Genomic DNA, 23,934 nt, shown 5'->3' with positions numbered 1-23,934 from the left:
ATAAAAATATTATCGATAACATGGGTACCTAGGCTGAACACAGCGTCTGTGTTGGGTGGGATGGGGTCTATCTGCACTGACAGAACCAAATTTCTTGAGGATTGAGGACTGCACTGTAGTGACCAGCAAATAACAGATGAACAATTCAACAAATACTTATTTGAATTCCTACTATCTTTGTTCTAGGGCTGGTGAAACAATAGTGAAGAAGTTCTTGCTTCAAAGAACCTTGCATTCTACTCAAAGAAGGCACATATAAACAAACATAAAATGTGGCAGGAGGGAAAGCAGGATAGAGAGTGAGAGGGGTAGGGTGGGGTGTGAAGGTGCTATTTTTTATAGGGTGGTCAAAATATGCCTCTCTAATAAGGCAATATTTGAGAATTTGAAGGAAGTAAACGAATAAGGTGATTTAGATAGGGCCTTTGAGAACTCAGTGCACAGCCTAAGAACAGCTGGGTAAGAGAAATGCTACAGGTCTCCTCGACCATCCCACAGAAGACATGGAAATAACCTCCAGCCTGGAAAATCAAAGGACACGAGATAACTGCTGCTGACATTTGCTATGTGTGAACTTCCATCAAACTTGGCAGGAGGTATCCCCTAGAGAAAAGAATGGCCCAAAGGCAAAAATAAGGAGAGGGAAGGAAGGAAGAAAAACTTTCACACACTCTACCATTTTATTCAAGGTATATCAACTTTTGTTTACCTTCAATGTGATACTGCTAAAAATTTGCTTATACAAATGTGCAACAAATGCCTACTGTTTAAGATATTCCTGCAATATAGAGGCTGAGAAGGGGTCAATGGTCAGACGCACATTGCAATTTCTCTGCTCTGGGATGTGGTACCAAGTGTGGCAGGTGTGTCTGTTAAGGAAGAGAGGACAGAGGGACTGCTTTCCCTGCTCCTTGTCTGGGACCTTGAGAGAAAACCATCACTTTCCGGCACCCAGCCTCACCTAGTTAAGAAGGCAGAGAGATTTCCTCAACTGCCCTGTGACAGGGATTCTGAATTGAAAGTCACCTGTCATGGGACTCAACTGGCAGTGACCAGGTAACCCCCTTTTTAGAGGCTGGGGTGGATCACCGAGCCAGGAGCAGGTGAAGGACATGTCAGAGCCTCAGGGGGCTCTACAGCTATCAAGGGCCAAGATACTGAGTCAGTGGTGAGTTGCCGCAAGACCCTGGTCAAGCCAACAAAGAGATCACAGGTTAGTTCATCAACTGCAGGTGTCAGCAATGGACGCCAGCAAAATGCCCAGGTTACCAGGTCAGTCATAGCAGGCTATTTGCCAGACCAGCCACTTTATAGCTCAAATGGCAAAGATCTAGAGGGACGACAAGAACTCAAGAGGCTTCACCAGGCTACCATGAGGTCATTCACCAACTCAACAATACTGTGAAAGGGGACACCTCTCCTCCATAAACCATGATGCCAACCTGAGGAGGATGCGTGTTCAAGTAAGAGAAAGAAAGTAGAAGTAAGAGAGGCTAAGCATTTTATCCTGAGACCTGGTTAAATTATTAGATAGACTAAGTATAAAACAGAATTGGGCTAAATGAATTTCTTCATATTACTCAGTAGGTGAGGGGGGTGGGGAGTTACGAGGAAGAGCAGATCAGTAATAGACACAATAAGTGGCTTTTTTTTTTCAGGGGGAGGAGGGCACAAGACCTCTGTATATACTAATAGGACTACTGAAACTAAATACAATATTGTATGTTTCAGCGCACTAATTAGAAAAGTGACTATTCTCCAATAATAAAAACGGATACACAGATTGAGCAAATATTCATTGTGCTTACTCTTTATAAAGCCCTATAGTAGATACTACAGTGATAAACGATAAAATTAGAAATGGCTTAGCCTTTAAGGTGAAAAAAATAAAATACTGAATTAAATATTTTAAAACTGAGAGATACTATAAACATTTCAGGACAGTAGTTCTTAATATGGAATTGATGACTTCAGGAGTCCATTAATTCCTGACAGTGCACACAAAATTATAAGTGTGTGCATAGATCCATGTGTATGCACATGCACATTTTCTGTTAAGAAGATTAATTAGATACTTTCATACAATTCTCCAAGAAGATAAGTAAAGAGACACTAAAAAAGGAAAATTTATTCCATTACGGTAGCCACAGAAGACTTTGTGGAGAACAGATCATGTGAAAGAAGTAAAATCTAGGTATGTGGAGATGGGGAAGGGGGTGTTCTAGGTTGGAGAAGAAAAGCAGAAATGAAAATATTCTCTATATTCAACTTTTTTCCCACATGCTTTATGTTAAATACTTACAGTAAACCTCTTCTTTTTCTCTCTGTGTTCATCGGAGCTGGGAATGCTTACACTTGGGCAGCTTTCCTTGTAGTCCATGGTGTGATCTCTTTGCATTTAATCCCTCAAGAGCACACCAAAAAATGCATCCGAAGAAACAGTCAGCAGAGGACAAACCCAATTAACTAATCCAAAATACAAAACCTCTTGAAGTAATGTTCAAATTCCATCATGCAACCTTAACCAACAGAAAAAAAAAAAAAAAAAGAAGTGATTAGCAAAACAACTTTAAAATACTATGACTGTCATTCTTTAAGCATGGGACTAATTTTACATTTATTCTGATAGGAACCTACTTTTGCTCATCAGTCTCAGCCCAGGTTAGAGATTTAGTTAATTATGTTCCTACTACAAGCCACAAATATCTGCAACCCATCTACCTTCCTTACTATTAGGAAATTCTAGGAACTTACACACCTCAGTTCACGTAGACTAAGGACTAACTCTCACCTAGAAAAGATCTAGTTGGAGGTAACCAAAGTGTGGTTTTCAGACTTCTTGTATTAGGATGAACTGGTCAAGTGTGCTGAACAATTCAGATTACAATCCTGTATAGTACATAACTATTTACTCATTTTACAAATGAGGCAACTGAAACACAGAGAGGTGAAATAATTCGTACATCCGGATTTGAACCCAGGCCATCTGACTCCAGAGTTCCAACTCTTAACCACTGTACTATGCTGCATTATAACTGTGGATGATTCTTTTGTACTGAACCTCTGGTCAGAGACACTACAGTAGATCTTCCTACAAAATAAATGTAGTATGTTAATATCATCCCACCCCATGAACAAAGGGCTAGAGATGTCACACTGATGTCACCTTTGCTACACACAGCAGCCCATACTCTGATACCACATGACACCAAATAATACCTTTCTTTTAGAGACAGGGTGTTGCTATGTTGCCCAGGCTAGAATGCAGTGGCTATTCACAGGTGCAATCATGCTGCACTGCAGCCTCAAACTCCTAGGCTCAAGAGCACACCAAAAAATGTTCCTGCTTGAGCCTCCCAAGTAGTTGCGACTATAGGCACAGACCATCACACCTGGCTCAAACAATTTTTTTTTGTTTTTTTCTTAAGAGACAGGGTCTCATTACGTTGCCCAGGCTGGTCTTGAACTCCTGGGCTCAAGCATTCCTCCCAACTTGATCTCCCAAAGTGCTAGGATTACAGGCATGAGCCACCGCACCCAGACTAAATAATACTTTTTAAAGTGTCAGTTTGCTTGGATAATTGCCCTGGATGTTTAGTTTCAGGAAGTCACTGTAACAGATCTGATCACTATAAATTATATTCAGGTAATGATTTAAAATATATATCAGCAGGCATTGAATATTCAGGTATAATGAGTTTTAACTGATTATAAGAATGATTCCTTTGAGATGATTCAAAGCTTCCCTTGTTGGATTTGCTGCTGGAAATGCAGTCAAAAAGATTTCTTTTTTTTTTTTTTTTGAGACGGAGTTTTGCTCTTGTCACCCAGGCTGGAGTGCAATGGCACAATCTCGGCTCACCACAACCTCCGCCTCCTGGGTTCAAGCAATTCTCCTGCCTCAGCCTCCCAAGTAGCTGGGATTACAGGCACGTGCCACCACGCCCAACTAATTTTGTATTTTTAGTAGAGATGGGGTTTCTCCATGTTGGTCAGGCTGGTCTCAAACTCCTGATCTTAGGTGATCCACCTGCCTCGGCCTTCCAAAGTGCTGGGATTACAGGCGTGAACCACTGTGCCCAGCAGTCAGAAAGATTTCTATGTAGCTGAATTAGTTGTTAGAATATACAGACATGTAATTGGTCTCTCCTCAACAAAGAGTACAACATCTGTCTGTAAATTATAGCATTCTAAAGCCCCATAATAGTAGCTGCTTTGCCCCAGGAAGACCAGGGAAGCACCCGACCAGAGCCTGGCCCACCTGTCACAGCGATCTACTGCCTAAGCATGAGAACAGGTGGAACCTATTGTACTTCTAAGGCAGACTGGCCCTGTCCTGGAACCTCAGAAGCCACATTAACCCATGCTTCTCCTCCTACAGCAGAGACATTGAGAAGGTGAAGGTTATGAGCTACACTTTCCACACCTCTCCCTTGAGAATGTGGGGCTCAGGGTGGCAGGTCCTGCTGGTACTTTATCTGTTTGTGCCTTGCTGTGCTATAGCCCACAGAAGCAGAATTCCTCAGGTCCTCCTTTTGGAAGGGACAGTAAGATATCACATTAAGTGGCATCAGGAATAAAGTAGAAGGAAAGAGATGGTAGGCAGGACAACTTGTTTCCTGTAAGGTACCCAGGGGACATCTAAGAGAACAGGTACGGCTGGCAGTTAAGTGTAGAAGTCTACACTCAAGAAGCACACTCAAACCTGAGCCAAAGGTTCCAGTTTGGCAATTGCACTTGACAGTCTCCATCTGCCCTTCCAGACCCAAACGCCACTCTTTCTCCACCCAGCCACATGTCCAGAAGTCTGAGCTCTATGGACTGCACACTAAAGTAGCACACTTTGCCTTTGTCCTCTGGCTGGGTTCAGCCATGAGAGTCACTAACAAATTAGAGGGTAAGAGGAGCAAGGCGCTAAGGTATTTGTTCCCCTGGTCCCTTTCTGACATCAGTGGTTTATCTACCTAAGCCCACAGTTCCTAGCAGGCAGCCCCTCTTCCACAGCTACAGTTGAAGGGCCTGGGAATAATAACAGCTTCCTGACTTTGCTAGTAAAGAGGTGCTTCAACATGCCATGCTGGTTCCTCTAATCCTGCCCACAACATCTTAGTTAACAGTCCCTTTGTTAAACTCCCTTCAACTACTTTTGAGCATGTCATGTAACTGATGCAGTTAACTGGTACCAAGAATGACCCCAGGAAACACAGCCTCAAAAATGGAATGTGTATTTGACAAGTGTCCTGAAAACCTTCCTGTGGAGGGTGGGGATGGCACACAGTGACATCATGATTGCTCAAACTACTACCTGTGCATGGTGTCACAGGATGGAGTGCAGGTGGAGAGTGCTCAAAGTCCAAGCAGCTGATAAAAACACTGACTTCAGAGACTGCAATGTGGGCTGGGGCTGCTTCTGGCTGTTCTTGAGAATGTGCACAAAGCAAATGACAAAGTTAAAGCTGTGAATTCCCAAAGAGATGGGTAGAAAATCCATGGCTGTTTTATTCAAGCCCTTCATCTCTTACAGTTGCCAAGCTGAGAAGACTAAAGATCAAGCCCAGGGTTTGATGTCTAGGGTTGCAGAGCCAATTCAATATATAATCCTGCAAAGTCTCATGTGTTAACATACGGCACTGGCTGGAAAGGACAATGACTTGAATCCTACATGTAGGTATTTGGGTAGGCATAGATGAGGCTAAGAATGCTGAACCCCAAATTCAGCTGAACTTCCTTGCTGAAAGCAGCTGCTTGTATCTCTCAGAAGACCCTGCATCCCAACGCCTCCTCCTCAATAAAACTCTTTTCAAGTTGTTTCACAAGGGATGCTAATTCTCTTCACTATCTACTCTCACCATCTTTCATTGTCTCATAACCCAAAAGACCCCAGAAAGAAGTTCCAAGTCTACTCTGGGAGAAAACTGCCTTTATGAAAAAATATTGTAGGATCTCAACAATTTATTTACCAGTGGGAGTGTGGAGAGCACATATAGGAATATATTCAAAGGATCTTAGATCAAGGAAGACTAATAAGATTATTGTGACCTATTTTTTTTCTTTTTTTTTGAGATGGGGTCTCACTCTGTTGCCTAGGCTGCAGTGCAGTGGCGCAATCTTGGCTCGCTGTAACCTCCACCTCCAGGGTTCAAGCAATCCTCTCACCTCAGCCTCCCAAGTAGCTGGGACCACAGGCATGTGCTACCATGCCTGGCTAATTTTTCTATTTTTGGTAGAGATGGGGTTTCGTCATGATGACCAGGCTGGTCTCGAACTTCTGAGCTCAAGCAAACTGCCCATATCAGTCTCCCAAAGTGCTGGGATTGTAGGCATAAGCCACCACACCCAGCGTATTGTGACCCTTTAAACGGCCACAGGCATATACTGCTGATCTTTCTCCAGGCCTTTCCTGAGAAGGACCTGCAGCAATTTTCCAGGATGATTGTCCACTACAGAAATAGGAATATATAATCCTCCCAAGCGTTACTGGATACTAGCTCTGAAATACCACTAATCTCCTAGAGACCCAAAACATGGTCTACAAGTCAGAGTGGGACTTCCAGAGGTAATGTCAGGGAATAAGTCTGTCTCACAGTGGGTCCAATAGGACCATAGGCCCATCCTGTGCTTATTTCCCTAGTAATAGAATTATAGTGGAAACAGATATACTTAGTAACTGGCCAAATTTCCATATTGGTTCCCTGTCCCATGTCATAAAAGCTATAATGGGAGAAAAGGCCATGAAGAAGCCTCTGGAACTGTCTCCCCTTTTCCTACTAAGAAAGTAACCAAAAACTATACCACTTCCATGGGAGAAGCTCAGAAATCAGTACCACTATCAAAAACGAAAAGGATGCAGGGGTGTTAAAACTTTTTATATCCCCATTTAACTTGGCCATTTACCTAGATCAAAGCTGGAAAGAACTTGGAACATGACAATGGATTACCATAAATTTAATCAGATGGTGATACCAATTACAAATGAGATTCTGAGATTCTAAATGTAGTGTTTTTTTTCTTCTGAATAAAATTAGCATAATCCCGGACATGTGGTACGACTACTGACCTGGCAAATGCCTTCTTTTCTATCACCATCAGTAAGGACAATGAGATGCAAATTGCATGAAGTGGCAGAAAGGCAGTATACCTTCATTGTCTCACCTGAGGGCTAATGTCTGAATTGCCATAATATAGTCTGGAGAGTCCTTGATCATCTTGACAGCCCACAGATCACCACACTGGTCCATCACATGGATACCATTATCTTAACTGGACCTGGTGAACAAAAACTAGCAAGCACCTTGGACACCTGTGTAAGACACATACACAAGCCAGAGGATGGAAAAAAACTCATGAAAGTTCAGGGATTCACTACACTGATGGCTTCCAGGATTTCCCTGGTCTGACCCAGGATATCCCACCTCAAGTGAGACAAATTACTACACCTTGCACCACTTCCACTGAGAAAGAGGTAAAACAAATAGTTTCAATACTTGGATATGCTGTTCTGACCCATTTACTGGGTAACCTATGAGCCTGCCAGTTTTTACTGAAGCCCATTCCAAGAGAAGGTTCTAGAGCAATGAAAGCTGCCCTAACCCTTGAGCCTATGCCTCAGCACACCCAGTAGTACTGGAAATGACATGGCAAACAGGAATGAATTAAGGACCCCTCTCTCTAACAAGCACCAAGAAAAGGGTAAGAGTTTCAGACCCTTAGGGTTTGCCAGCAATCACTGTCTGTGGTTCCTGGCTTGTTACTAGGCCCAGGAAGAGATGCAATGACTGCCTATGGAAAACCAAGAGACTACGTAAAAACAACAGCCCATCGTGAACAGAGTATTGTCTGGTTCACTGAATCATAAAACTGGACATGTACAGCAGTAATCCACTTGGTACAGTAAAAGCAAGACTGGGCTTAAGCAGGTCTGGACGGCACAAGTAAACTGCAGGGATCAACAGCCCAGACTCCCCTACTGCTTGTTCCTCCTTCTTGTAAGTTTTCTAGACCCACATTTAAGGCCTCATAGGGAGGATCCTAAGGCCAGTTAGCAGGGCAGGAAAAAGGCACGCTTGTTTATGGATGGACATGCACAGTGTGCTGGCACCGGCCAGAAGTGAGAAAAGGCAGCCCCACTCAGGGATGGCCTGAAAGAGAGGGGTGAAGGGAAATCTTCCCAGTGGGCAGAACTCTCAGCAGTACACGTGATGGTTTACCTGTAAGGAGGAGTGCCAAAGGGACGTATCTATGATGATCCTTGGGCAGTGGCTAATGGATGGCCTGCTGGTCAGTGACTTGGAAAGAACAAGATTGGAAAATTATATATTTTTTAAAGGGAGGTGTGCAGAAGTATGTATATGAACCTTTCACTACAGCACAGAATGTGAACATATTTGTGTCTCACATAAATGCCCACTACAGACAGGCTCTCAATAATCATGTGGTCAAGATGACTTGTCTTACAGATGTCAGTCAGCCTCTTTCCCAATCGTCCCATTGCTTGCTCAATGGACCGATGACAAAGTGGCCAAAGCAGTAGGTGTGGAGGCTATATAGAGACTCAACAATTTGGCCTTCCCCTCACCAAGACTGATTTAGTGTTGCCAGTGCTGACAGCCCAACCCCAACAGAAAAGACCAACACTAAGGCCCACTATCCCACCATCCCACAGGGGGGATTAGACAGCCCTTAGGGAAGGATCTGTCTTCACAGAAGCAAGACTGACTTCATATGGTTGCTTTAAGGATTTGAGATAGCGTAAAAGACCTAGCACTGTAAAAGTAACCAATAAATCAGATCTAAAGTATAACAATTTGTTTTGAATTTATTTTTATTCCTTAATTCAATGAACACTTATTGAGTGCTCATTATGCACTAGGCAATAAAAAGACAAAGTGAAGGCTGGGCACAGTGGTTCACGCCTGTAATCCCAGCACTTTCGGAGGCTGAGGAGGGCAGGTCATGAGGTCAGGAGTTCAAGACCAGCCTGGCTAACATGGTGAAACCCCGTCTCTACTAAAAATACAAAAATTAGCTGGGCATGGTGGCACGTGCCTGTAATCCCAGCTACTCGGAGGGCTGAGGGAGAACTGCTTGAACTGGGACACAAGAGGTGAAGGTTGCAGTGAGCCAAGATGGTGCTACTGCACTCCAGCCTGGGTTACAGAGTGAAACTCCGTCTCAAAAAAAAAAAAAAAAAAAAAAAAAAAGACAGAGAAAATCCTACCCTCACTGAACTTACCTAACAGGGAAGACTGACAAGCAACATAAAAATTTGTTAAGTATGATGTTATGTGTACACATGGTATACTGAGAGGGTACAGAGAAGGGACACAGCCGCAGACTGTACAGCTTAGCTAAAAATAAAGCCAGGCAGGTATGGAAGCAGATGTTTGAAAGAGATTCCACCCACTTGCCTCAATTGTATCTGGAAAGAGAAGCCAAAATTATATATTGGGAATAAAGATGTTGCTCTGAAGAAAAACATAAAGCGGTTAAATCACTTGCCCAAGTTAATATGCAACTAACAGGCAACAGAGCTAGAATTCAAACGCAAATTTGTCCAACTCCAAAATCTCTATGTGCATGTTTGCTGTACCACATCAACTCTCCTTAAGTAAGATTTTCCTCTCCTTCAAGCTAAATTGAACTGGCAACCTAATAATACTTAGTGGCTAAGCTTATTATAAGCCAGACTGTGCTTTACATGTGCCAATCTGGTTGCTCCTCACAACAGCCCTAACTAGAAGAAATTGAGGAGAAACTGAAGCATGAAAGGATGAAGGACCCTGCCCCAGATGGCAGCAGCAGGATTTGAACCCAGGTGGTCTGACTTCAGGGCTTCTATCCATTATACTACCCTGCCTCCACCACATGTACATGCTTTACAGAGTCCTCTGGCAACCAATTTGGGAAGAAAGTTCATAAATTTTTTTAAGTGATTAAAAGTAAAATGAAAAAGCAACCCTGCTATTACTATACATGTAGTACATATTTATTCTATAAAACTGAAGCAATTAAAATTCTGCAAAATCATCTTCTGGCCAGGCAGCTAAATAAAACAGAGTAAGAAGGGGATTGACATAAAAACCCACAACTAAGAAAGAATAGAACAAAAAGCTATGTCATTCATGTGGGATTAAAACTGGGACTTTTTGGGAGATTCATATACATGTAGAGCTTTTCAAAAGAGGAACAGGAAAAGGATCTGCCTTCACTCTGCTAGACAGTCAGAAGATAATTTTGTAGTCTGGTGCTCAGGGGCAGCTGGCTTGCCAGGGGTAGGTGACAGCTCTTCCAAAGAGGCTTAAGTTCGTTAGAATGGAAGAACTAGACTTACTCTTCAACTCATGAATCAACTCAGACAAGTCCAACAAGACAGAAAGAAATGGGTCAGATGATGGCAAAACTTTTCAAGGCCAGCCAAATCTTAGGAGGGACGGTGAATCTGCAAGGGTAATATAACAGCTAGTAAAGATTATACAGTGGTTCTCATCTGGGGCCAATTTTGCCTAGAGGATATTTGGCAATGTCGGGAGACATTTTTGGTTGTCACAACTTGTGGGGTGGGGGAGTGGCGGGCGGTGGTCGTCAGGGATGATGTTAAGCATCTACAATATGCACAGGACTGCCCTACAACAAAAAATGATTTGACCCAAAACATCAACAGGGCTGAAGGTTGAGAAATAAATATTTACTGAGCACTAATGCCAGGGCTGTTTTAAGCGCTCACATCTAACACATCAATGAGTCCTCATAGCAACCTCTGAGGTAAATATCATTATCCTCATTTTACAGATGAAGAAGAAACCTCAGCTACGAAGAGTAGTTCCACATGGTCACGTGGCTGTGGGTGAAAGCACTCTCATGTGAGCCCAGCTCACATACCGTAGCCCTCAACTTCTTATGTTGTTACATGCATCCTTTTCTAAATCATCTTTGCAGATACAGAGTTGAAGAGAAGAGAGCACCAGGGATCCACCAGGCAACTGCGTTACAGAAAGAAAGTCACGCACAGGAAAAGCAGATTTCTGATTCTGCCACCAGGAGGGGTCAAAGTCTGGACAGCACTTGGTCAGGAGCCTGGCTTCCCTTTCTTGAAAAACATCACATGTAAACATCTAACCGAGAGCTTGGTACACAGCAGGCTCTGAGTGTTGGCCTCATCACGATGACAACCAAGGGCTAATTATGAAATAAGGAGGACACAAGAAAAGACACTATCAAGCATACAGTTTTTTTAAAAAGGAGGGGGAAAGTTCATCTTTTTTTAAAAAAGCATCCATAGACTTAAAATTTTTTTGTTTGGGGTCTGTAAAAAAATAGCAATATGGGTGAAACGCTATGATAAAAAATTGCCCAAATTCTTGTTATGTTAAAATGTTACTGATACAAATATTGCTTAAAATAGATGAACATTAAAGCTTTTTCTAAAAAGGATTTTTGCCTTCATCATTGTATCCATTTTTTTTGTCTATTATATGCTACTTACTGTCCTTGGGTATTGCCTGTCTTTGTTTCAGGGCAGTCAAAAAAAATTTTTTTTTAATAAAAAAAGTCAAACGATTCTTCTGCTTTTACCTCTAAAAAATAAACAGAATTTCTGAACCCTACTTCCTTAACCCATCATAAAGATTGTTTGATATTGACTAGAGGACCCTACTCAGATTAGAAAGTAGATACACTCATAAGTATCACTTCCCATTCTTACCCAATACAGCAGGGAGGGTGAGTTGGTGATTCACACCAAGGCGTAAAGGGAAATAAGAACAAACGTGTCCCAAAAGGAAGGAATTTGGCTTGTGAAGAGCTACAAGTTTTCCTCAGCAGGGGAACAGGGTACTGGGTGTTCAGAAACAATGGCACCTAAAGGAGGGCACTAACAGGGCTGGTCAAGGAAGATACAAAAGAAAATCCATGCACATAAACTGCAAAAGTAGGCCGGGTGATGGCTGACACCTGTAATCCCAGCACTTTGAGAGGCTAAGGCGGAAGGATCCCTTGAGCCCAGGAGTTCGGTATCAGCCTGGGAAATATAGTGAGAGCCTGTCTCCACAAAAAAATGTTTAAAAATTAGCCGGGCATGGTGGCACGTACCTGTAGTCCTGGGTACTTGAGAGGCTGAGACCAGAGGATCACTTGAGCCCAAGAGGCAGAGGTGGAGATTGCAGCTAGCCTTGAGATTGCACCACTGCACTCCAGCCTGGGCAACAGAGCAAGACTGTGTCTCAAAAAACAAACAAACAAACAAACGACAACAAAAAACAAAACTATAAAATTCCTAGAATATAATGTACCAGAAAATCTAGAAAATGGCCAGGCACTATGCTTCGGCCTTTAATCCCATCACTTGGGGTGTCTGAGATGGGAGGACTGCTTGAGTCCAAGAGTTCAAGACCAGCCTGGGCAATATGCGAGACCTCATCTCTACCAAAAAAAATAAAAAAATAAAAAATTAGCAAAGCATGATGGTATGCACCTGTAATCTCAGCTACTCGGGAGGCTGAGGCGGGAGAATAGCTTGAGCCCAGGAGGTGAAGGTTGCAGTGAGCCAAGATCACATCCCTGTACTCCAGGCTGGGTGCCAGAGCACCCTATCTTAAAAAACAAAAATAAAAATAAAAATAAACCACACACACACAAAAAAATTAGATGACCACAAGCATGGCAATGATTTTGCAAATGCTACACCAAAGGCACAATCCATGAAAGAACATGAAGAGAATGAGAAGACAAACCACAGACTGGAAGAAAACATTTGCAGAAGATACAGCCAATAAAGGACTGTTATCTAAAATACACAAAAAACTCTTTAAACAACAAGAAAACAATCTGATTAAAACATGAACCAAATACCTTAACAGACACCTCACCAAAAAAGATATACAGATGGCAAATGCAAAGAAGCATATTCCACATCATGTCACCAGGAAATGCAAATTAAAATGAGATACCATTACATACTTTTCAGAAATGGTCAGAATCCAGAACACTGACAACACCAAATGCTGGTGAGGATAGGGAATAGCAGGAACTCTCATTCACTGTTGGTAGGAATGCAAAATGGTACAGCCACTCTGGCAGTTTGGCAGTTTCTTAAAAAACTAAACATATTCTTACTACACAATCCAGAAGTTGCACTCCTTGGTATTTACCCAAAGAAGCTAAAAACTATGTGCACACAAAAACCTGTAAATGGATGTCTCTAGCAACTTTATTCATAATTGCCAAAACTTGGAAACAACCAAGATGCCCTACTATAGGTGAATAGATTAATACACTGTAGTACATCCAGACAATGAAATACTTTTCCGTGCTAAAAAGAAATAAGCTATCCAGCCATAACAAGACATGGAGAAACCTTAAATGCATATCACTATGTGAAAGAAGCCAATCTGAAAAGGCTACATACTGCAAGATTCCAATTATATGACATTCTAGAAAAGGCAAAACTATGAAAACAGTAAAAAGATCAGCAGCTGCCAGGGGCTGGGGCACAGGGTGAAACGATGACTAGGCAGAGGATTTTTAAGGCAGTGAAAATACTCTGTGACACTATAATGATGGACACATGTCATTATACATTTGTCCAAACCCACAGAATGTACAACACCAGGAGTGAACCCTAATGGAATCTATGGATTTTGGGTTACTACGATGTGTTAACATAGGTTCACCGATTGTAACATATGTACCACTCTGGTGGGGGATATTGACAATGGGGAGTGCTGGACATGTGTGGCGGCACAGATATATGGGGAACTCTGTACTTTCCTAATTTAGCTATGAAAAAAAAATGTCTAAAAACAAAAAGCCATACACATACCCTGGGCATACATACATGGCAAGGGGAAATGACCTAGTAAATAAGAAAAGGAATTGGGATGGGGACAATTTCTGAGAAGAGAATAGACCCTATGAATAGGTTTCGTTTTAAGTTACATTAAAAGCACCTTCCCAGCAAATTCTAACCCCAAACTGGTTACTTTACTGAAAGTCTACTTTAAGAGTATATATAATCTGTATCTGTTTATTTCTGCCTCTCAGGATACTAGCTCCAAACACATCCCAAATGTTTCAACAGAAACAAAGGACATCTTTGTCACATCTGTAAATTAAATTCACTGCAGAACAGATTTTTAGAAAAATCAACAGGCTCTGCCAATGAAAGATACATAGTAGCCTTCTCCCCTCCCCTCACACATCACATGATGAATCAGTTACAACTTTTTCCTGTTTTCCTTCCTTACTGATACATCCTTCCTCTAATTCCCACTCCACCCCCATCTTTGATTTTTCCATCATTCCAATCACAAAGCTGTCCCAGTTTTTCCTAGGTTTACTACATCTCTATTTAAGCACCTTTTATTTATCCGATTCTTGATAAAAGTGATATATGAATTAAAAATAAAGTACAGGCAAAATAGCCAATGTTGGCACTAAAACAATATTGAAGAAGAGTGTTGTGCACCAACAACTTGAGAAGAGTGTCCAAGAACCTCAACTAAAGTCACATGAGCCAGCTCCATTTTATTACAGACATTTAGAGAAGGGCCTCGGTGAGGAAGTGGAAGTAACCACTGACAGCCCTTTGTTTTCTCCACACTGGGATAAAACTGCTAAAATAAACCAGGCATGGTGGCTCATGCTTCTAATCTCAACTACTCGGGAGGCTGAGGCCAGAGGATAGCTTGAGGCCAGGAGTTTGAGGCTGCAGTGAGCTATGATTGCACCAATGTACTCCCATCCTGAGTGACAGAGCTAGACCCCGTCTCTTTAAAAACAAAAAAACAAAATACTACTAGGATAAGGAGGAAGGCCCTAAATTTACTTCAACCATGCCATGTCCCTCCACTTGGTCCAGAACCGACTGGTAGAGATGGTAGCAGTGGCAGCAAGGCTGTCCTATCCTTCTCAGCCTCCCAAGGTCACTATCTTGGGTTCCCAACCACCAGAATGCCTGCTGTATTCCAAAACTCCCAAGCTTTTCCATTTGTAGGCACACTCCAAGCATATCTTACAGGCAGATGTGAACATACAACACTCCCAAGGCCAATTCCTAGAGGGCTGTGGTGACTGGCAGAGTGATGGGGCCTGCGGTCAAGCTGGTTCTGAACTGAAGAGGTTGGCAGAATTCAGATTGTCCAGGCCCAACAAAACAAAACAAAACCAAACCCACAAAGACAAAAATCACCATCATGTCTCATAGAGTCTCTTGGGAGAACCTCCAACCTGCTCTCTGCTTCCATTCTAAACTCCCTCCAATCCATTTTTTCCCCAGTAGCCAGACCAATTTATTTTTATCACTGTAAATCTGATAATTTCACTCCTTGCTTAACCCCCTTTCCACAGCTTCCCATCACTCTTAGAATAAAATCCAAACTGTGGATTATTGCTGACAGTCTACAGTCCCTCACAGGGCCTAATGTTATTCTGCATAACTCTCCAGCTGCACCCACCAGGGCCTCTTGCCTCTGTGTTCACTAGACTCATACCAGAACAAACTCCTTCCTATTTCGCACACCTTCCAAGCCCTCACCCATCTCGTCTCTTGTACCAGTGGCCCCTCTGTCTGGGACACTCTCATCAGCTCTTCACACCAAGGCCTTGTTCAAAAGTCACTTCTCCCAACAAACTTCATGGCCACCTTAATGTGCTCCCTCCCCAACTTAATCCTCCCTCATCATGTTGTTTATTTCCATTTCAGCATTTATGGATTGCAAGTAGGATTTCAGTTGCTTGCTTATTGAGAGCCTCCCTGACTAGGGTGTGGGAACTGTGACTTATTAACTGCCATGCACTTAGAAGGCCCTAATAAAACCTTTCATTGACTTATTCAACAGGTGGAGAGAGACGTTTAGAAATTCCAACTTGCCAAAGTGTGCTAGTGAGATCTTCAGTGACCAATGCCTCATTATTCCTTCATCAGTCTCCTGAATCATCAATTTCTGCCTCTTCACTGGATCACTCCAAGTACTATATGTACTAATATGCTATGATATCTTAATAAAATCCTCCCTAAAAATATAGATTTACTTATTTAATGATACTTATGTAGTGTTTACCATGTGCTGGGAGTATATCAGCATCTGTACCCTCATTTTTTATTATTTTTATGAATGATTCCATCTGATAACACACTTAACTAAGGCTTTATAAAATCAAGGAGAACTCAGGGTAAACACAGATGCTTATGCAGTGTGATAAAGGAAACTTTACTCTCAAGTAAATATTTGCTTTCAAAATTCTCCTGACACTAAAACTATTATCACATTAGTAAAAATTTCCCAAAGCACAAAAATTACAACCAATTACATATTTAAATTATAATACTTATTTAAATTATACTACTTAATTTCAAATCCTGACCTTACAGTGGCTATGTTATTAGTAAAGACAACATGCAGAATTTTACCTTAATATTTTAACATTTCAAAAATTAGGGTATATATATATGCATATATACATATATATACATATATATGTATAAAATGTATATATGTGTATATGTATAAAACGTATATATATATATAATGTGTTTTTTATATAATATATATTCACACACATACACATACACATATATATATTTCCCCCCTACCTAACAATAGAAACTGCTGCTTCATTCTAGGAACGGTAAAATAAATTTAGACCTATATCTATAAGCACCTAAAATCAAAAACAACAAAAATAAGTTAATGTATGCCCTAGAATGGAAAAACTTCAGTTAAGGTTTGGAAGGCCACAGGAGAAAAGATAAAATTAAGAGACAGAAACATTTACACAAGCTCGAGTCAAGTTTTAATCTGAGTCACAAGTAAAATAAAATCATTGACTCAACTGGAATATGTGCAAGGATATGCTTGTAATATAAAATTCAGCAAAATGTGTTAAATGCTGATATCAAACTTAGTAAAACTGTAAACTTCAACAATAGTAAATTCAAGTATCTCATATCTACCACCTTTTTCTGAAGGACTAAAAACTTCTGGCATATATACCTTTCTCCACACATCCAGGACAATCAGGAAAAAGGTATGAAGTTTTTTTTAAGATTAAACAATGAAAGGAAAGAAAGTAAATTACTTTCTGCAGACCAGAGAGAAAGAGAATCTTCAGTCCTATCCAGTATAGAAACAAAGCAAAGAAACAGTATTACATGTGTCTAGAAATACAAAAACAAAATATATTTTAGGAATAATACTCCACAAAATCCTAAGCTGCAGATATTGCTCAATAAAGTTGTCTTCTCCTGATGGTTTCCTGAATTTACTGCGTACTTTTAAAAACATCTGCCTATCCATCTACATGCGTATTGGACATGCTGCTCTCCCTACACCCACTCCCCTCTATAAATCCAGACCTCAGTGTCTTCATTTGTATCTTTTTACTTAGTACTGACTTTTTCCTTGTCATCTTCTTCATTTGTCTATACTGTAGAAATAATTGTTGAAGCTTAATATTTAATGATTTAAAGGTCTGTTTGATATAATTTTAAGTTTATGTTTGTTTAAAAAACAGTTAAGTGGCTGGGCACGGTGGCTCACGCCTGTAATCCTGGCACTTGGGGAGGCCGAGGCGGGCGATCATGAGGTCAGGAGATCGAGACCATCCTGGCTAACACGGTGAAACCCCGTCTCTACTAAAAATACAAAAAATTAGCCGAGCGTGGTGGCGGGCGCCTGTAGTCCCAGCTACTCGGGATTCTGAGGCAGGAGAATGGAGTGAAACCCGGCAGGCAGAGCTTGCCAAGTGCCGAGATCGCGCCACCACTGCACTCCAGCCTGGGCAACAAAGCGAGACTCCGTAACAAAAGAAAAAAAAAAAAAAGAAGCAGATAAGCAGATGTGGGTCTTATTTTTCCTTTAAAAGAAACTGAAATGTGTGTGTGCATGCTTCTTGTCCTCCAGGACATGAAGCACTAAAGAAAAGACCAATGCCCGAAGCTTTCAAAATCAAAGTAGACTGTGCTAAATTCTCTATGATAGTCACCAGCATTCAGAGAAAGAAAAAACCACTTCCAATTGAACTTACCTAGATATTTGGTAGGGGATGGCAGGGGCCGCATGTGAGGGGGGGTTTGCAGAATGGGAACTCAAAACAGAAAGGGCAGCAGAAGTCCTCACTAGAAACAGGGAACAGCCACTAGTCCACTATGTCTAAATCCCTGCCCACATCGGAGAAAAAGATTAACTCATCAATAAAAACAGAAAGAGAAACTGTCATGAAGCAACACTCATTTGGGGATTTTATAGGACATCACCATTAAAGCCTTATTCTACTGTCATATTTACAAACCTAAACTGGAACTCATCTCTTCATCTATAGGAGATACAGACTGTAAAAGTGGGCTTGAAATCATGTTGTAGGGAATTCTGAATGTCAGGCTTTTCACTCTGGATTTCATTCTGCAGGTAAGGATGTGAAGTCACTTGAAAAGGGAACTGCAGGGCTGTAGGTGTCAAATTAAATAGAAGGGAATGAAGAAATGGGCTTGGCAACAACAGGAGAGGCAGGTTTGCAAAAAAAATGACAGATGAAATAACGTGGTAGCTATTTGCATGTGGGGTACAAAGGTAAAAGAAAGAATTAACATTGCCTCAAGATTTTATTCCTGGGTAACTAGGAATAAATAAAATGGAGGGAGGGGAAAATAGGGCAAAATGACAGTGAATTGGCGTAAATAATTACTAGTCTTGTTGGAAATGTCTGCATCAGATCCATGAATTCGGTACCTCCTGTGTGCCAGGCACTATTTCCAAGCACTTAGGATACAACAGTGAACACAACTGGCAAACAACTTTACCCACATGGAACTTACGCTCTCGTGTCAGACAACAGATAATGAATAAGTCAATCAATAGGTCAATATATAAGTGTGGTGTTGTATACAATTTTAAATAGGAAGGTAACATCTAAACAAACACCCAGAGGTGAAGGAGTGAGCTATACAAAAAGTTGGGGAAGAGTCAGCAACTAACAAAACAGTAGCTCAAAATAATTTCACTCCACAATGCTTTTGAAGTTAGCAGCCACATTGTGACATTATCTCTTTGGGACCCAGTCCTATTTCCTTGGGTGAGCATTCAGGGTTCCACTTCCTGACTCCTACCCAATCAAGAAAACTTCACCAATAAAACAGCGATAAAAAACTGCCTAGTAGGTCCATTTGTTTATACTGGCTGTTTACATTCCCTACATGGGAGAAGAGGGCTGCATTTTAAAAGGACAAAACCAAAGCACATTAGAACATGTTTGTACAAAGCTTAAGAAGACAATCATCTTGTTCTCAAAGCAATAATTAATGTAGCAACTTTGAGACTTGTGATTTAAATCAAAGGTACTACTGAAGAATGATTATGAATCATGCAATTAAGCTACCAAGCAGGATAGTGCTGGAGAGGAAAGCCATTCACAGAACCATAAAACTGTCAAAAATAAAGATAGTAACTATCATCAAAACTAGAAATAACATCATCATTTGATTTTATACTTTGTTGATCAGCAGAGCTGAATTCTAGCCTAAGCTCTGCCATTTATTGATTCTGAGTCTTTGGCCTCATCCTTATCTGTAAAGACCAGCTGGTCTGATTTTTCAGATTCCTTTCAATTCTGAGATTCCCTGCAGCAAGCTATGGTTCCTATGATGTTTATTTATGTATTGGGGGTGCTCTGGTTTACTTAGTTTTGCAATAATAGTACAAATAAGCATCCACCCAAAATAGCACAACTTAAAAGTTCTGTATAAAGCGATATAAACTGCTTTTAAACAAACCCGCCTGAACTTGGTGCTTAAAATGAGGCTACATTCACCTTAAAGGCGCTGCCTCTTTTTTGATCCCTGTTTTGGAACAGCCTTCGAGACTGAAGTTTCTGTGGATGTGATTTGGAACAAGGTGGATGATCACATCAGGTAACACCCCTAGTGAAAGAAAAGTAAGAGACCTTTTCTTGTGGAACTCGGTCTAAGAAAACTGTTCCAAAGGAATCCCCAAGCATTTCTAGCAACAGCTCTGAGGAAAGAATATACGTAGGTTTTCCGGTGATGACAATTCTTGAGATTAATGCCCATCTGAATGCATAATAAAGAAAACAGCCAAAGTTTATTGTGGACTATGAGCCAGGTATTAACTCATTTAATCTTCAAAAACTGCTGTATGGTTAGAACTATCATTATCCCCATTTTACATACGCTAAAACTAAGGCATAGAAAAGTTAGGCAAATTGCCCAAGTTTTTGCAGTTAATAAGTAGATTCAAAACCATGATTTTAGCTCCGAAGTCTGCGTGCTTCATCTCCAAGATACACTCCCTACGTAACCCCTGCTGTCCATGTTTAAGTAACAGTCCCGTTTCTACTACACCTTCCTTACAAACTGAATAACACAAAGTAAAAGTAAAGCCCCACCGCAAGCTCACTATCGGGTTTCTCATCCTGTCCTGAACCACAAACTATAAATATATTTTAAAGGATATACAAACTTGACAGTACCTGGGGCTTCTCGACATTTAGAGGGGGTGTGTGTGGAACAACTCAAACGTTTTCTGTCTCGGACCAAGTGCAGTGAATGAGTGCCGCGAAGTCGCAGCACGCCCGGGTGTGGAGCCCGCCTCTCCTCTCAGGGGTTCACAGGAGGGGCCGCCCGCGCGCCCCGCCCCGCGCTCCTGATGGGCGCGGAAATGGCACCGGGGCCCGTCACACCACACCTGCCTCCCGCGCCCCCGGGGTCCCTCCACCTGGCCCGCGCAGTGCCGGGGCTGTTCTCCGCCAAGGGTTCCTCGCGCAAGCTCGATGAGCCACACGCTTACCTTCGGGCACCCACCCCCGGGGCATGGCGAATGGGAAGCGCCGCCACTGCTGCGCCACACTCGGCCGGGACCTGCGCCGGGCCACCAGCTCCCAGCGGCGCCAGCTGCGCTCCCTTTGGGGGCCAAACCTGCAGGCCCCGCCCCCTGCGGCAGGCCCCGCCCTCACCAATCACCACCGGCCACGCCCGAATATGGCTCGGTCAGCCCCGCCCTCGGAGCTCTTCGGCCACGCCCCCGAAGGAGCTGCCGGTGGGGTGCAGCCCCAGGGCCTTAATTAAGTAAATAAGCGGGGGAGGAAAGGCGGGAAGCCAGCATTTGGGAGACAGAAAACGAGAGGACCCCCGCGGGGAAGGTGAAGAGAGCCTTGGGCGGGGCTAAGGAATGAGAAGGCACTCTCCCCAGGTTCCCGCTAAAGTGTAGATCTCAAAACACCCGCGCTCATTCAAGACACTGGCATAATCTCATTTTCCTCGGGCGGGGTAGGAGTCACACACGAATTCAGGGCTCCAGGCGTGAGACGTCATTAGGAATGGGATTCAGAGGAGCAAAGAAACGAAGCAATTCCTTTACTAGTCTCCACCACACATCCTTTACTTCAAAAATTGGGGAGTCGGCTCCCAGTAAGAATCCTCACCCCAAGCTTAAATTGTTAATCAATCTCGTTCCCTTCAAACAGCTCAGGCGCATCACGAGAGAGCAGACGCGGCCGGGTTTGGCATGAATGTCCGTAGTGTGCTACTCTAAGGTTTGCGTCTGCGTGTACAGATAAAGGAAAACCAGAATCCTCGAAACGACTTGTTTTAACTATTAATGCATCTGAGTCTGGACAGTGAAAAACGGCTTGAAGCATCAAGCCAATAACCGAGTAGGGCGCAGTTCCTACAGTCCCAGCTACTCCACGGGCTGAGTCAGGAAGATCACTTGAGCCCAGGAGTTCCAGGCCAGCCTCGACCTCATAGCAAGACCCTGTTTCTAAAATAAAAATAATGTAACTAATGAATATGGCAGGGAAACAAAGGGCTCACTTTGCCAGCAAGCAGGATTGACATACGGTAACCTTTATTACAAAAATTTCAGAAAATAATGCCAAGAGGCCCGCCTAGCTCTGTAGCCTTAAGGGAAGTCACAATATCTGAAGTCCTCAATTTGCTTATCAGTAAAACGAGGGGATTTAGCCTGGTGACCTCATGGGCTCTAAATGCCCTCTCATACTCTAAAGTTTGTCCTGCCAGGCTCAACTCATAGGAGAGGGGAAAGGATGCAGGGAAGTATTGTCTAGTCAGGAGCCACTCAGAGAAATTGGGAATTTTTAGAAAAAGCTTCAGGGATCTCCGGCATCACTCATTCAACCTCTCCCTTCCAACTTTCCTGTTTGTAATAATAATAGTACACCAGTCCCCGACACATACCCTTATCAACAGTTTCCCTTTTCTTTTTTTGACCAACAGTCTGAAAAAATTAAATGGAAAATTCTAGAAATAAACAAGTTTTAAATGGTGTGCTGTTCTGAGCAGTGTGATAAAATCTCACGCTATCCCACTCCATCTACCCTCAATGTGAAGCCTCCCTCTGTCCAGTTTGTCCATGCTGCAGATGCTACCCACCCGCTAGTCTCTTAGTAGGCATCTCCATCATCACGTCAGCTGTAGAGGTGTCACAGTGCTTGTGTTCAAGGAACCCTTATTTTACTTCATGATAGCCCCAAAGTGCAAGAGTCGTGATGCTGACATATTGTTATAATTGTTGTATTTTATTAATAGTTATGGTAGTTAATCTCTTACTGTGCCTAATTTAGAGAGTAAATGTTATTGTAGGCATGTATATATAGGAAAAAACATAGTTTAGATGGGGTTCAGTACTATCTGCAGTTTCAGGAAACCACTGGGAGTTTTAGAAGGTATCCCCTTGGATAAGGGGGTAATACTGTATCATTCTTGCCCTAACTCAAAACCTTTGACTCTTCCCTCTCAGTCCTCACGTTTGGTCACCAGGTCCTTGGCTTTCTCCTTTAGAGTCTCTTCAATGACTCTTCCATTTTCACTGCCATCTCTGTATAAAGAACAGATTCAAAGAACTCTGGGTGTTTGATCTGATCCTAACCTACATTTCCCACCTAATGTCCAACTCACTCTCTTGTGTACTCATCTGTTGGACAGACTGTCTCCTCAATGTACAGAATCCACAACTTACAACTAACATCCCTCCCACTGTACATGCAAACCCACTGCCTCCTAGCTGGAATACCCTCTTCTCAGTCCTAGCTACCGGTCTTGACTACAGTAGCCCAGCTCAGGGATGTCTGTATGCAATAAAATGCTATAATACTTAGGATCTGCACCACTCACGTTAGCATGTAGCAGGGCTCCTTTGTTTTGTTTTCTGCTATTTAGAATCTTTATCTCAGGCCAGTTATGGTGGCTCACACCTGTAATCCCAGCACTTTGGGAAGCCGAGGCAGGCAGATCACTTGAGCTCAAGAGTGGAGTTTGAGACCAGCCTGGGCAATGTGGTGAAACCCCATCTCTACAAAAACATTAAAAAAATTAGCCAGGTGAACATGGTGGAACCCTGTCTCTACTAAAAATACAAAAGAATTAGCCAGGCGTCGTGGCAGGCACCTGTAGTCCCAGCTACTCAGGAGGCTGAGGCAGGAGAATGGCGTGAACCCGGGAGGCAGAGCTTGTAGTGAGCTGAGATTGCACCACTGCACTCCAGCCTGGGCGACAGAGCGAGACTGTCTCAAAAAAAAAAAAAAAAAAATAGCCAGGTGTAGTGGTGCGCGCCTGTAGTCCCAGCTACTTGGGAGGCTGAGGTAGGAGGATCACTTGAGCCTGGAAGGTACAGGCTGCAATGAGCCAAGATTACGCCACTGCACTCCAGCCTGGGTGACAGAGCAAGACCCTGCCTCAAAAAAAAAAAGAATATTTATCTTGCTGGGCACAGTGGCTCATGCCTGTAATCCCAGCACTTTGGGAGGCCAAGGCAGGAGGATTTCTTGAGCCTTGGTGTTCGAGAGCAGCCGCAGCAATACAGAGAGACCCCGTCTCTATAAAAAAATTAACCAGACATGGTCCCTGGCTAATTAGTCCCAGCTACTTAGAAGGTTTAAGTGAGAGGATCACTTGAGCCCAGGTGGTCA

The 23,934-nt window shown here is 42.5% G+C and overlaps 1 protein-coding gene across 13 annotated transcripts in view; it reads right to left on the bottom strand.

Moving 5' to 3' along the window:
• SGK3 (serum/glucocorticoid regulated kinase family member 3) overlaps positions 1 to 23,934 on the bottom strand; it is a 150,741-nt gene that overhangs the window by 65,929 nt on the left and 60,878 nt on the right. For 5 of the 13 annotated variants that reach the window (XM_063816348.1, XM_001161550.7, XM_063816351.1 and 2 more), the window contains exon 2: positions 2,303 to 2,519. In XM_063816348.1, the coding sequence (XP_063672418.1) occupies positions 2,303 to 2,398 (96 nt within the window). In that variant the 5' untranslated portion in view covers positions 2,399 to 2,519. Of the gene's footprint in view, positions 1 to 2,302; positions 2,520 to 20,478; positions 20,938 to 23,934 lie in introns of those variants that run through there. The other 8 variants (XM_063816349.1, XM_001161599.7, XM_054657358.2 and 5 more) reach the window with 5 other exon arrangements.

The sequence above is a fragment of the Pan troglodytes genome, chromosome 7 (assembly GCF_028858775.2).
Source record: "Pan troglodytes isolate AG18354 chromosome 7, NHGRI_mPanTro3-v2.0_pri, whole genome shotgun sequence".
NCBI classification, from domain to species: Eukaryota; Metazoa; Chordata; class Mammalia; order Primates; family Hominidae; genus Pan; species Pan troglodytes.
The sequence above is the reverse complement of the archived record's forward strand: the minus strand, read 5'-3'. Positions and strand labels throughout refer to the sequence as shown.